The sequence below is a fragment of the Pleurodeles waltl genome, chromosome 3_1 (assembly GCF_031143425.1).
Source record: "Pleurodeles waltl isolate 20211129_DDA chromosome 3_1, aPleWal1.hap1.20221129, whole genome shotgun sequence".
Taxonomy (NCBI): Eukaryota; Metazoa; Chordata; class Amphibia; order Caudata; family Salamandridae; genus Pleurodeles; species Pleurodeles waltl.
Window position 1 is genome coordinate 1,909,741,582 of NC_090440.1, and position 12,374 is coordinate 1,909,753,955.

General features: G+C 44.1%; 1 protein-coding gene across 1 annotated transcript in view; it reads right to left on the reverse strand.

The window, feature by feature from the left end:
* Window positions 1–12,374, reverse strand: part of LOC138285751 (aldehyde oxidase-like) — a 588,222-nt gene that overhangs the window by 440,027 nt on the left and 135,821 nt on the right. Inside the window, 5 exon segments of the mRNA XM_069226091.1 lie at window positions 4,413–4,505; window positions 4,957–5,101; window positions 8,087–8,167; window positions 10,878–10,967; window positions 12,215–12,276. Of these exon segments, the coding sequence (XP_069082192.1) occupies window positions 4,413–4,505; window positions 4,957–5,101; window positions 8,087–8,167; window positions 10,878–10,967; window positions 12,215–12,276 (471 nt within the window).

Genomic DNA, 12,374 nt, shown 5'->3' on the forward strand with positions numbered 1-12,374 from the left:
AATCAACTGCAGTTAACATAGGCCACATATTAATATGGCCAACTTTAGTCTGTTATATTTCCACTTGTTGTGCATCGTCTTTTTTCTCATTTTAGGAGAAAAGCTGTACCAGCAACCTGAACAATAGATCTTTTATTTTATTTTCTCATGTGAATGTTTAACTTTACATAATACTTTGAACGCTCAGTAATGAGCACCAGTGAGTAAACATCCTGGAAAGAATGTATATTGCGATGTTGCAGACAACTAAAGTTTGAAGGACACAGAGAGATTTCATCATGGTTTAGCTTCTGAAAAAAATGAAGCTTTCTTATCAACATGTACTTTAGTCTGACTAGCTCCCTTCATGGAAACTGAGTGAAGGTGTAGCAAAATGTAGAGAAAGATTATTTAAACTAATGCAATGTAGACTCAGATTTAGATGTCTTTCTCCCTTTCCCAAAGATTATTTGCTCAACTCTTAGAGAGAATTCTATTTTCTATTGTTTATAAGACATGCCCTCCACCCTTGCTAGAAAAAGGATTACTTGATTTACAGATACTGCCTTTCTGATGCTTTCTATGCTGAGAAATTTATTCTGCCTTCTCCACAATTGTCACTGACTTCCTCTTAGGTTTGCTGTGTAGGGTTTTCCATTAATTTCTCTTATTGAGACAACTTTGTAACAGTTTGCCTTTGCATTTATGGTTTGAATTACTTAAATTATATTGATAATGAATTCATGTATTGGCTAATGGATTGTGTTAGACCTGTCAGCTCTTGGAGTGGTTTCCCCTGTCTTTCTACTTCTGACCTCCCGTTTTTGATCCTGTGCTGAATTTTGTTTTTGTTGGCTTTAGGACTTTGGGCACTTTACCACTGCTGACCAGTACTAAAGTGCAAGTGCTCTCTGTCTAAATTGTATTGGTGATTGGTTTATCTACGATTGGCATGTGTGATTTACTACTACATCCCTAGTAAAGTGCACTATGTGTGCCCAGGGCCTATAAATCAAATGCTACTAGTGGGCCTGCAGCACTGATGTGCCACCCACATGAGTAGCCCTGTAAACTTGTCTCAGATCTGCCACTGTAGTGTCTGTGTGGGCAGTTTGAAATTGCCATTTCAATCTGGCAAGGGCACCCATTGCCAGGCCCAGACCTTCCCTTATACTACCTGTAAGTCACCCCTACATTAGGCCCAAGGCAGCCCCATGGACAAGGTGCAATGTATTTAAAAGGGTAGGACATGTACTGGTGTGACATGTACTGGTGTGTTTTACATGTCCTGATAGTGAAATACTGCTAAATGTGTTTTTCACTATTGCAAGTCATATTTCTCCCATGGGGTAACATGGGGTTTGCTCTGAAATATCTTTTAAGTGTAATTTCCCTTTGGAAGCAGATAGAGATATGAAGTTTGGGGGCTTGGAACTCACAATTTAAAAAATACATCTTTTGGTGAAGTTGTTTTTTAAATTGTAAGTTTGAAAATGACACTTTTATAAGTGGGCATATACTTTCTTAACCATTCTGACTCTCCTCCTTTCTGCTGAATACACCTCTGGGTGATGGTGACAGTTGGGCTGTTTGTGCATTCACTCGAGACAGTCACACAAAGGGAGCTGAGGTGTGCCCGCATATCCTGATAACCCATCACCAGACTGATGATCTTTGTAAGCTATAGAGGAGGGAGAAGCTGACACTTGTACCTGAATAGGGCTGTACCTGTCCTCACACAAAACATTCTCGAACCCCTGGAGTGTGCCTGGGGCCAGGGCAGGGGAAGGCAGGGTCTTGTGCACTACAAAGACTCCTCTTTGAAGTTTGCCTACTTCAAAGTCCGAAATGGGTATAAGTACTGCACCTCTAACACCACATAGTTAGAATCCTTATAGACTGAGAAAATTCTGCCAGGAAGAAGTGCTGCATGTTGTAGGAGGAACTGCCACTCTGCCTGTTGCTTTGTTGTGCTGGCCTGCTGCTTGCTGCTTCTGTCCTGCGAGTGAAAGGACTGGACTTGGCTTTCTACATCTGGCTTCCAAAGGTTCTCCAAGGGCTTGGACTGAGCTTGCGTCCTGTTAAGAAGTCTCAGGGACATCAATAACTTCACCTGCCAGTGCCTGGGCTCTCCTGCTGAGAGTCCTGACTTGCCAAGTGGTGCCAAATCTAGTTCTTGGGTCCTTGGGAGTGAGTTCTGGTGCAACAAGGAAGAAACGTGTGCATCGACTTCCCAAACGACTTTGGAACTAGTGCTGGTCTCTGACCCAGCGCCACTGCCTGCGCCGGAGCCATGGTCCCCACTGAGTGCAACAATCACAATCTACACAGCTGCTGCACTGCCTCCAAAGCCGCGCCACAGCGTGAGTCCAGAGTTTCATGTCAACTACGTCTTTGGTACCTGACTACGCAGCAGCACCTGTGGCCCAGTGGTGTGATTGTGACACCGCAAAGGCGACGCCTCGTGCCCTGACCTGCTGGATTCATTGACTCTGCCTTATAAGGAACTGATGCCAACGCCGCAGCACCTCCTCTGCAACCGTAAGGAACTGATGCCTTACCTCCCCTGCCTAGCAGTAAGGAACTGATGCCTCACCTTCCCAGTGGCAGTAAGGAACCAACGCCACACAGACTCCATAGGTGCCTCACCTCCCCGACTCCGTGCAACATCTTTGTGTCCTCGTTTTCAAAAGTGCTGCAACTGGCATCTACATGACTCCATAGCTGACCGCACTCCCTCGCGGGTGGCACCAGGCAGTTGGAAGCAATTCCGTCAAGCTGTTTTTAATAGCCCCAGTTGCAGCCATTGTGTTTCTGAGCACTATATTAAATGTAATCTTTGTAAGTTTGTATCTTTACTTGTGTATGTTGGATTTTTGTCTTTTTGGCCTTGTTTTACTGAGATAAATATTGGCTATTTTTTCAAACTTATGTGGAGTCCTTTTATAGTGTTTTCACTCTGTGTGTGTGAGTGTGTGTGTGTGTGTGGGTGTGTGTGTTAGTGTGGGTGTGTGTGCGTGTGTGTACACAAATACTTTACACAATGCTTCAGAGACAAGCCTAACTGCTTCAGCCAACCTATCAAGGGGGTGAACAGGGAGGGGTTATCTTAGCTGTGTGACTGCCTTACCCTGACTACAGTGAAGGTCTCTACTTGGCCAGGGTGCAAATCACTGCCAACTAGAGACCCCATTTCTAACAGATTGCAAATAATTTGATGACGTGAGTTTGTAACTTTGCTGATGTTTTATTGAAACTTCCTGGTCTGCAAATCAAATACTTTGGGGGTTATTCTAACTTTGGAGGAGGTGTTAATCCGTCCCAAAAGTGACGGAAAAGTGACGGATGTACCACCAGCCGTATTACGAGTCCATTATATCCTATGGAACTCGTAATACGGCTGGTGGTATATCCGTCACTTTACCGTCACTTTTGGGACGGATTAACACTCCTCCAAAGTTAGAATAACCCCCTTTGTCTTTTTTGTGAGGCTTAATGTGCTTTACGTTATTTGAAAGTTTTGATTCCCATGTTAGCCTCAGTCAGAACTAAAGATCTATCCGCTTGAGTGTAGACTGAACCAGAGTTTGCATCAAAATTCACATGGTGCAAAATTCTGCATCACTCCTTCTGTTTCAACTTTACAAAGTTCATTCTCCACCAGTGGAAGGGTATTCCACACCGGTCGCAAAAATACTGGTTGCAATTTGTGAGTAGTATTTTACGACAAGAGGCAAAGTGCAACTGGTCTCATTGTCTTGTCGATATGTAATTTGATGGGACAAGACTTCATGCTGACCAGGCCTAACAAGAGGTTCTTGAATTGCTCAAACAGGTCATCGGTCTTGATAGAACGCTGTTTGCAAACTGGATGAGACCTAGGTTTACGTCTGCCCTACCGCTGATCAGCTTGCCAGTGTCCCTTTCTGTGACAAAGAACTCTGTCAGGCTCCTAGCCAGTCCAGCAATAGAGGATTTAGCCCTCTGGGTGGAGAAAGACCCAGAAAAACTCATGTAAAACTCCAGAAAAGTTATAAACACTTGGGAAATGGTAGCAATGCTCCTATTGGACCTGTCATGTCCACAATATTTACAAGACTGATTTAACAAGGTAGCCAGCATGTCTTATCATAGTTGTTAAATGAAAGTGATTTGATAAATCTAATGTGAACTACTGAATAGCTCTCTGGTATTTCTTGTAGTAGGGTGCTGCTTGGTGTTGGGTGCGCTGACGTCCACATTTGTGAGTGTAAGGCATTTAAATCTTCAAGCCAATGCGATGACTTCTTCAAATTCATACATTGGAAGTTTTACACTCTGTTTCAAAATGCATTAGGTCAAGAGTAGGGTAAGTGTAGGTGTGTGCTTGCTAGTAGAACAATATCAGCAGATCACCTACTAATGACAGAAGCAAAAAACACAAGACCACTCACCCTTCTCTGTAAAGCGCACAATATTCATTTCTGCAAGTCTTGCCGGGAACAGAAGAACGGGGTGGAAAACTCCCTTAAATTTCATGTCTGGACCTGAGAGAGAAGGGCAAGATATCACATTGCAAATGTGTAAATACTAATAGACGTGAAACATGTCACAGAGAGGCACTACCACAGCTCAGTGAGTCTGTGAACATCCTTCAAGGATCTGTGTGCACTCTACAAGTCACAGGTTCACATCCTAAAAGGAGAGCCTAAGCCTTTGAGCCTTCAGGAGTGTCATGGACTAGAGTAATAGTAACAGCTTTTACTTACAACTTTTTGAAGCTGCAAATCTATGGTATATAAAAATAATTATTAAAAAGGGGCAGCGCTTTCCCCTTCTTTTTAAGCTGAAAGTAAATTGATGTTTTAGGAGTATAGGCGTATATATGAATTGGAAAAACTACATAAATATCTGTTACCCATTTCTGTTATCTATTACTCGTGACATTTCTGATGAGTATCAGACTCTCCCCTACGTGCAGGCATGTTCTCTACATACCAAGACTGGTGTTCCCCACAATCAGTGGTGCTTTGGGGTGCAAGGCTTTCAGCTCCAGGAGCTCGCTCAGGCTGGAAGGAGCAATCCATTGAATTCTTTCTCCTTGGAAAACCAGTTTTCTTTGAGGGTGTTCTTCAGCCAAGAGCTGTGAAAATAAATAAAGAGGCGTACTGGGGCTGGGAGAGAACAACTAGAATACTAAGGGAACAACTGTGACCGACAGATAGCAATTTGCTTGTGAGCTACATCAAAATGTTCAGTTTATGGATTTGATTCTGCTGATAAAGGACCAGGACAAAGGGTAAGAGTTGGACTGAGTTATGATTATAGAGCTGTATTATATAAAATTTGATGAGATTTTATGAAATTGATTATGACGAGTGATGATTTACAAAGTTTGAATTGTTGCCATAAAAGGCATGTTTGACAGCATATTATGGCGAGTGGGTAGTGAGTAACAGAAGTGGATTCTATTACTTATTTCAGTAGCTGTCATCAGTGCCAAAGCTAGAGGTCACCAGATATCTCCAATAACCAACAAACAATGCACACGTGCCAGAGCGGGTGGGCATGTTGCCCTTTCAGCTTAAGATGGCAGTGCTGTATCCAGGGACATGTCTATCTCTGTATAATGCGGGAATGTCTTGTGTCGCACTGTAAAGCATACCAGCAAGAGACTCATTTAGAGTTTGGAAGTAACTGAAAATTCTCCAATTCAGGGAGACCACTAGGAAAGGAGTAAAATCCACCAACTGAATTACCTCCACCATAGGAATACTATTGTCGAGCAATTTCAGCTGCCAGATTCTACTATGTATTTAGAATTTCCTCCAGAAATTGGAGGATTTTCAATTAGGGTGACCATTTGTCCGTAATTTTCACAGGCAGTATGTAATTTAAACCCAGTGTCTGTTGTCTGTAATGAACCTTCTCACAGATAGCTTTTTTTCCGTAATTTTGAAGATTCAAACTGGCAGCCAATCATACTGTGGCCACCGAGTGTGAGTTGACCTAGGGTTGCCTTATAAGCCAACTAGCCAATCCTAGAGCTCAACACACTGCAAATAGCGCAGACTGGCCTTGTTTACTTGGGCCCTGAAGCTAATTCAGGGTGGATCGCAATCACTTTTGGTAGTTTTCTTCCTGTTTCAGTGAACTTCTCGTCCAGGACTGCATGAGTTAAACTTAAACCAGTCTATAAGGCAACTACCGGACCCAGAGGAACTGCATACCTGAAACTGGTCCCAGGATGCTTGTTTCTGGTCCAGGGAGGACCTGGCCTCGCAGTTCGGGCTGGGCTGTTTCCTTGGGGAATAGGGTCAGGACTGATTTGCATACAGCTGGGTCCACACTTGGGTGGCATGGTGAGCAAAAAAATTGATGGATTAAACCCAGATCTGTGACTGGGGGTGAATGTTTGATTGGTTCTGCATTCCACCCATCTTTTGAGTTTGTTTGCTTTTGTCCTCATAAACACCTGGCATGAGTCAAAGTATGCACTATACAAAAATAATACAATGCACAGAAACACGACATGATGAAACAGATAACTCTCTTGGGGAATGCAACATTAAGTAAAACACGTGAAATAGGAGGAACTAAATGGCTGACACGCATTACACACATTTTAACATTCATTGTTTGTATACCAGTCCATGTTTGTGGCATTAAGGGCAAGAAGATAGGGCCAGTTTTAACACCTTACAGCAGATAACTGCCTTTACTGTAAGCATGTGTTCCTCCCCTTGCGCTTGATTTGGATATTTTGATCTATTTTGCAAGGGATCAAGAATCCTGTTCATCTTTTGGAACAGTTTCACGAGGAACAAATCCAGCAGCTCCACTTCTAAAGGAGCTAACGATCTGCAGCATGGCCTAGGGTGTCACATGGGGGAGGTTAGCATGACAAGGGGTCCCAGTACAATAAAAATAACACTTGATTAGCATTATAACACTTACTGTTACCGAAGACAAAGCACTAAATCACACATGCTTGCATCCACTCCTACTGCCTGGCAAATGGGGAAGGGTGGGATCTATGCCTGTTAATGACAGGTGGCTGCCCTCACGCAGGGATGAAGACTCTGACGCCCAAAATCATGAAGCTAAAAGTGTCACTGGCCTATAGTGTATACTGCAATTGACCACAATGGAAATGAAGAGCTTCAGAGCAGTCAGCCCTGCGTCGTGTGCAACACTCTAGAAAGTTGATTTAATGCCTGGCTTCCGTCTCATGCTTGAAAGCGAGGTGGGACCGGCAGTCTGGGACAGACAGCCCAGACTTAAATGCATAGATTTGTTTAGAGATAAAAGCATATTTCGAAACAAATCGATCTTTTGATATTTTTAATATGAATGTGTATTAATTTCAGAGGGGCGCATTCAGCCCTAAAAGAGAAACCGCCCCTGGTACTGTGTTCAGCAAACTAGTGCTTCTTCTGGTGCTAATATTCATGTTCAGGGGGCAGAATCCTGTGAACACTGGTGGTCAAATTTTGTTTAGTTTACATGTTTGCTCGATTTTAAACAAATCGAATTCCATCTATAAGTATGAGCAATACTGCTATGTATTATACAGACCAAAAAATATAAACCAATAACTTGTGACCTCCTCCGCCGTGTCGCTAAATTTGACCTTTTGTCACAAATTTTTGTCCTGAACTTTGACCTTTTGTCCTGAATTATTGACCTACATTTTGAGCCTTTGTCCTGAATTATTAAAGTTACTTCTCATGTCAGGCCCTATTTTCAGTTCCTTCAAACTTTAAATGAGTCCCTAAATCACCATCTTACCCTATGACACTTTTTTAACTTTAGGATCTTTTTTACTTGGCGAATCCATTAGTAAGTTTGGTACCCCAGTCACTTTGAAGAGTCATATATTAAATAAAATATCCAAGGTGGCGGCAGAGTGCTGATCTGTAGCTGACACTAGTACTGGCAGTCGTGTCATGTAAGGCCATCTGTTGTCAGTGTGTTCTTCCTCGGCTGTGAGAAGTTCATGCCTGCACAAGACTCGGATTCATTGTTTGTGATGTAGTGAGCTTAGCTACCCTCAGTATCTCACATGTTGTCCTACTCCTATCACATTTGCAGGTCAACTGAGAAAACAACCAACAACATTTCTTACCATTAGTTCGGGTGGAAATATGAGGTCTTGGGTGGGATCCAGGGGAGCAAATTCTTCTGCATTGAACAGTGATGTACGAACCTGTTAAAAATATAAAGAGAAAGCTAAAATCATGAGTTGCTCCAGTGCAGGATGGGCCAGGTGGATTTTGGGAGGGTTCTGTCAGGCCAGGCAGCTGTCCCCAGAAGTCAGAAAGTAATTGAAAAAGCAGTCAACAGGCAACTCACCACGTTTATAGAAAACCACAATATCCTCGGCATATCCCAATCCAGATTCAGGATAAACCACAGCACTGAAACAGCCCTCCTGTCCACAACAGACGACATCCGCTCTCTACTGGACAAGGGAGAGATGGCGGCACTCATCCTACTAGACCTGTCAGCGGCTTTCGACACAGTCTCGCTCCCTTCCTCGCAAATCTCACACCCACCACCTGCAGAGTGCCCCATTTATCCTGCCTCAGCCCCATGCTGTTCAACGTCTACATGGCCCCGCTAGCCACCCTCGTCAGAAGCTACAGAATAAACATCATCTCCTACGCCAACGACACCCAACTCATCCTCTCCCTCTCCAACGAACCCGACCAGGCCAGACACAACTTCACCGAAGGCATGGAAGCAGTCGTCAACTTGATGGGAAACAAGACAGAAGTACTCATCATGGGCCCTCAACCCAACTCATGGAGCGACTCCTGGTGGCCACCCACCCTTGGAAACCCGCCCACCCTCGCCAGCGAAGCCCGCTACCTTGGAATCATCCTGGATCCCAACCTCAGCATGAACCATCAAATCAACTCAGTCACCTCCACCTGCTTCCGCACCCTTCGCCTCCTACGCAAGTCCTTCAAATGGATCCCCCTAGAAAATAGAAAGACCGTCACACACGCAATCACCACTAGCAGACTGGCCTACGGCAATGCACTATATGCCAGAATCAACAAAAAACACCCGTAAATTACAAAACATCCAGAACGCCGCCACCAGACTGATTCTCGACCTACCCCGACACTGCCACATCTTGCAATACCTACGTACACTGCACTGGCTCCCCATAGAGAAAAGAATCACTTTCAAGATCCTCACCCACGCACGCAAAGTCCTCCACAACACCGGACCAGCCTACCTGAACCAGCGACTCAACTTCCATGTACACCAAAGGGCCCTATGCTCAGCCCAGCTCTCTCTCGCAGAAGTACCCCGCATCAGGACAGGAGGACGCCCCTTCTCCTACCTCGCAGCCACCGCCTGGAACACCCTTCCTCTCCACATCAGACGAACCACCTCCCTCCTCAGCTTCACGAAGGAACTGAAGACATGGCTTTTTTAAACCACCTCACCGGTATACGCTAGACTCCCCCCCACCCCAAGCGCCTTGAGACCCTAACAGGTGAGTAGCTGCGTTTTACAAGCACTGATTGATTGATTGATTGAAAGTGAAAGGCCAAAGACAGTCACAAGGGAGACTGACTTGGCTCCAGCCCTACAAGACTTCAAGAATGACTGTCGTATAGCAAATGTCTTCCTATTTCTTTGGATCTACATGAGCTTTGCCACCGAGAGACAGCTAACATGAATCTATTCTGAGCACTCTCCCAGGGCTCAGAGGAAATGTGGCAACTATGCAGCACGGCTGTCACCAAGGAGTGAGCCGGCATGACTTCATCAGTACAGTTCTGATATAGCACGGTGGTCTCCTAATCTTCAGCAGAGCGGAAACGGAATCGGAAAGTAAGCATGTCAACTGTGTCACAGCTTGCTTGCCCTTCGATACAAAAAGTGTCAATTGGCTGTCAGTTCGATACCGGTAAAAAAGCCACATTTTTGGGATAAAGGGCACAGAAGAGAATCAAAAGGTTATCATCTCACACAGAATAGGTTGTAGAGCAATGTCTGCATGCCTGTATCATGTACGGTTGCTTTATTGTGCTCGCGAGACCATTTATTACAACAATATTCGTGACTAACAGCAACTTAAAAACTGAAAAAAAAAATTTATTGTGCTAGATGAAGCATTTTATGACTTTACTTCTCTTTTTATCGTGTCGCTGAACCATACACTTTTTGTGTGTCATACGGATAGCAAACGGAAAGAGGTCAAAGGTCGGAGTCTTTCTGTGGGCCACAGTTCAGCTCACTGCAGGTGGCTGGTGGGTGTACACAGCTGCAGTCACGCAGCGGCTGAAAACCAACCCACCATAAAACCCTGCCTCTCAAGGGCGGGTCAGACTAAGTGGGCGGGTCTTTCGATGAAGAGGGAGGTGCTCCGGAAAGACCAGTCAGTCCCACGCCGACGTCACTGACTTCGTCCTTGTCCTACGTTAACTTACTGACGATGCTGGATGCTAAGGGGACTCTGGTAACAGAAACAGCTGCTTGCCCTTGCAGAGTGTTAGTGGAATCCAGATCCACCTGCAGGATAGGGAGAACCAGAAGCCCTGGACGGTAGTTCCAAAGCTTCACTCTTAAACGGAGTCACTCACTTTAGAGGGCATACCCATGTTGTCCAAACAACTTCAACAACTGAAGGCGCTTCCAGATTGGAAATCATCGTGTTGTGGTCGAAATATCAAGTTCCGGTGCTTGGCTATGGAGATCTCTGTAATAAGTGTCTACTCCAGACAAAGTACACTGGCACGCCGAAACGGCCTGCAGGAGGCATGCTGTAAATGCCCAACAGGGTAAAAATAGTCCTTCTTGTCTGGAGACAATTTTATTTTATTGTTTCGTTAAAATGGAAACGGGCACCTAAGAAGTTTGAGGCTAAAAAGGGGAAAATAATAAAATAAACTTACATTAACGTCCTGTTCAGACGGTGAAGTCTCCTCCCCTCTTTGATTCAAGCAACAATCCTCATTGCTCGATGCCTGACAACAGGGCAATTTCTAAAAGAGAAAGATAATAAAACGTAAGTCTGCCTTCAAATGAAAACACGACTTGAACCCGCGACAGGCAAATTTCAATTTTTCAACAACATTTAAGGCCAGTACCACCTAACACCTCTGAAGAGTTTTCATTGAAGTGAAACACCATATTGTCAGGAGACTACCTCAGCGTATTTGAAAATAAGGTGCTAACAGATTAAATGTGCTGACATGTCGCCAATATATATTTGTCTACCTTTGCACTCCCAGGAGCACGCTCGTATGCGTGGCCAAATTGGGGAAAAGGCCAAGCGTAATATTTCTAACAGTTCCAACATTACCATATGGGCTTCTTAGTGAGTTATGTTGTAGACAGAGAGGACAGGGGCATGGTGTCCAGCATACTCCGTACCAGTCATTCCATGGGAAACCCATCGACATTTATCTTACTGAAGAAGTCCTATTTATACATACTGAACAGGGTGCAACTGAGGAACTATCCGCTAACTATAACCGACGTTCTATCCCCAATGCCCAATAACTGATGTGTCTGCAGGAGAACTATATATTGTATGTCCAATGCACAACCTTAAAGTTAATAATTGTGCACCCATAATCTAAATTCGGAGAGAAATCCACCGGTCAGATTTTCTACACCATTGGCATATTACTGAGGAGGAAATTCAGCCGGTGGGTTTTACTCTATATTTAGAGTGTAAGGCAGAAACTAGAGGATTTTCAGCTCCCTCCAAACTTTAAATGAAGCCCTGAGTGTCTAATCTGGTAACGCTGTCCTTTAGGGTGTGATCTGGTGCCGGTTGTGCAACGAACATTATACTATTCGGTGAGCAGTGCTAAATCAAGAGAAGCCCAAGGTGGATATTTCTGCGCCTTACCATCCCTTTGGGGGAGAATATGCCACTTGTGGAGTTTCCTCTAAATTTAGCCCTTTCTCCATAGATTCCATTTTCCAATACCACATAATTCTTTATTGGGCCTTCTATCAACTTTCATTGCAAATTTGCAGCCTTGCTCTTGAGGTGTTGAAATGTGAAAATTCCTGCATGAGACATGAGTGGAACAGTCACGGCTGAAATTTGAGACAGGTCTGAGACAAATTAGGGTCTGTTGCATGGTAGTAGGTACGAAACAGGCAGCTTACATCCAGTAGTTGCAGTCCACGCCAGACTGCTAGTGATTCAGATGTGGCTGGTAAAATATCATGCAAATGGATATGGTATACCTTTTAAGTATTGTGATCTACTTACATTACAGAAGGTCTTGCATCCATCCACAATTGGCCTGTATCCTGTACAACGGCACAAATTACCTGGTATTGAAAAGTAAAGAAGTGAACTGTAAAAATACCAGAAAAGTGGAAAGTGGCACAATGTTTAGTACAATGTGAGTCTCCTGCGGCATTGGATT